At 37.6% G+C, this 1,382-nt stretch overlaps 1 protein-coding gene across 1 annotated transcript in view; it reads left to right on the top strand.

The window, feature by feature from the left end:
- Positions 1-1,382, top strand: part of LOC106878878 (protein PIF) — a 69,648-nt gene that overhangs the window by 22,512 nt on the left and 45,754 nt on the right. The window contains exon 2 of the mRNA XM_052976288.1: positions 647-826. Within this exon, the coding sequence (XP_052832248.1) occupies positions 647-826 (180 nt within the window). The remainder of the gene's footprint in view (positions 1-646; positions 827-1,382) is intronic.

Raw genomic sequence — 1,382 nt, 5'->3', positions numbered from 1 at the left:
CACACACACACACACACACACACACACACACACACACACACACACACACACACACGCACACACATACGCGACGGGCTTCTTTCAGTTTCCGTCTTACTGAAAATGGTTTTATGCACGCCAGTATACTGCTGACGTATCCCGAAACAGACTTTCAAATGACCTGATTTTTCCATATATTGTATAAAATTGTTTTTACCCTCTGTACATTCACTTTATTCTTAATGCAGAAATTGGTTCAAATCTTAATCTTTATTTTGTAGCTTAAAGATGAACATTGATAATTACATCTTCAATCTATTGAGCCTATTTACTAAACTAGGAAACAATTTGTTCATGCCCTGTATTTTCAAATTTAGATAATCGAAATGGCTTGTTACATGAAGTAAAAATCCCAAATCAAACAGTTATTTGTTATTACATGAAAAGGTCTCTTTCTTCCTGCAGCTCATTTTTCATTTTTCTCTTCTAGAAAATTATGAAAGGAATTCTTCAATTTCCAAAACCGACTCAACTTGTCCTCAAGAAAGCCGGTGTCCCTCATAGTAAAGGAAAAAGTCATTACATTCCAAATCTAACATTTGGTAATATTCACTGAATTTTCATATGTTTAATGCTCTTGCGCTAATTAAATTTATACATTTTACAGATTGGGCAGGATAAACTGGAAGGACAGAATAACAAATATTGCAGTACAAGAAAAGCTGAAAGTCCAAAGACACCTACTGTCGAGAATCAAGTCCACAAAGCTATCATATTTTTGGACTTACAATGCGCCACGAGTCATTGCCAAGACAATCCTGACAATGTGCAAGAGTCCGTCAAAGACGTTTGTAGAAAGGCATCAAAGAATGGGCAAAAAACCAGAGCCTGGCAGATTGCATGCGTGCAGCACAACACAAAAGGAATTGGAGAATCTTGGCAAGCGAGCCCTGGGTACAGGAAACCTGGTGGATGGTTGATAATAACATGCTGTAAGTTTAAAGGTTTTATTTTCACACAACGAGAGGTTTGGTGTATAATGGAGTAATGTTTTAGAAAGTCTTCAAACAAAGTTGTTGCATCATGGGCTTGATAGTTCTAGATATACTATGCTTGCAATGAATAAATAAAGACAGGATGGTCATGATGAGATGTCATTGATCATAGTTCTTCTCCATCAGAAGACAAACAATAACCTCCTCAACACAAATTACTGCCACGTTTAAAAACATATCTATCTGATTTCTCGACCTGTTAGAAATAGTAGGGTCTGTTATACCCTCAGGACAAGAAAGTGCGTTGAACCCTGTCAAAGGTATTATTACTATTTTTGTGTGATGAATAGCAGCCATAATCCATCACCCGAGCTTGCCATCACCACCACCACCACCACCACCACCACC

The sequence above is a fragment of the Octopus bimaculoides genome, chromosome 24, assembly GCF_001194135.2.
Source record: "Octopus bimaculoides isolate UCB-OBI-ISO-001 chromosome 24, ASM119413v2, whole genome shotgun sequence".
Taxonomy (NCBI): domain Eukaryota; kingdom Metazoa; phylum Mollusca; class Cephalopoda; order Octopoda; family Octopodidae; genus Octopus; species Octopus bimaculoides.
The sequence above is the reverse complement of the archived record's forward strand: the minus strand, read 5'-3'. Positions and strand labels throughout refer to the sequence as shown.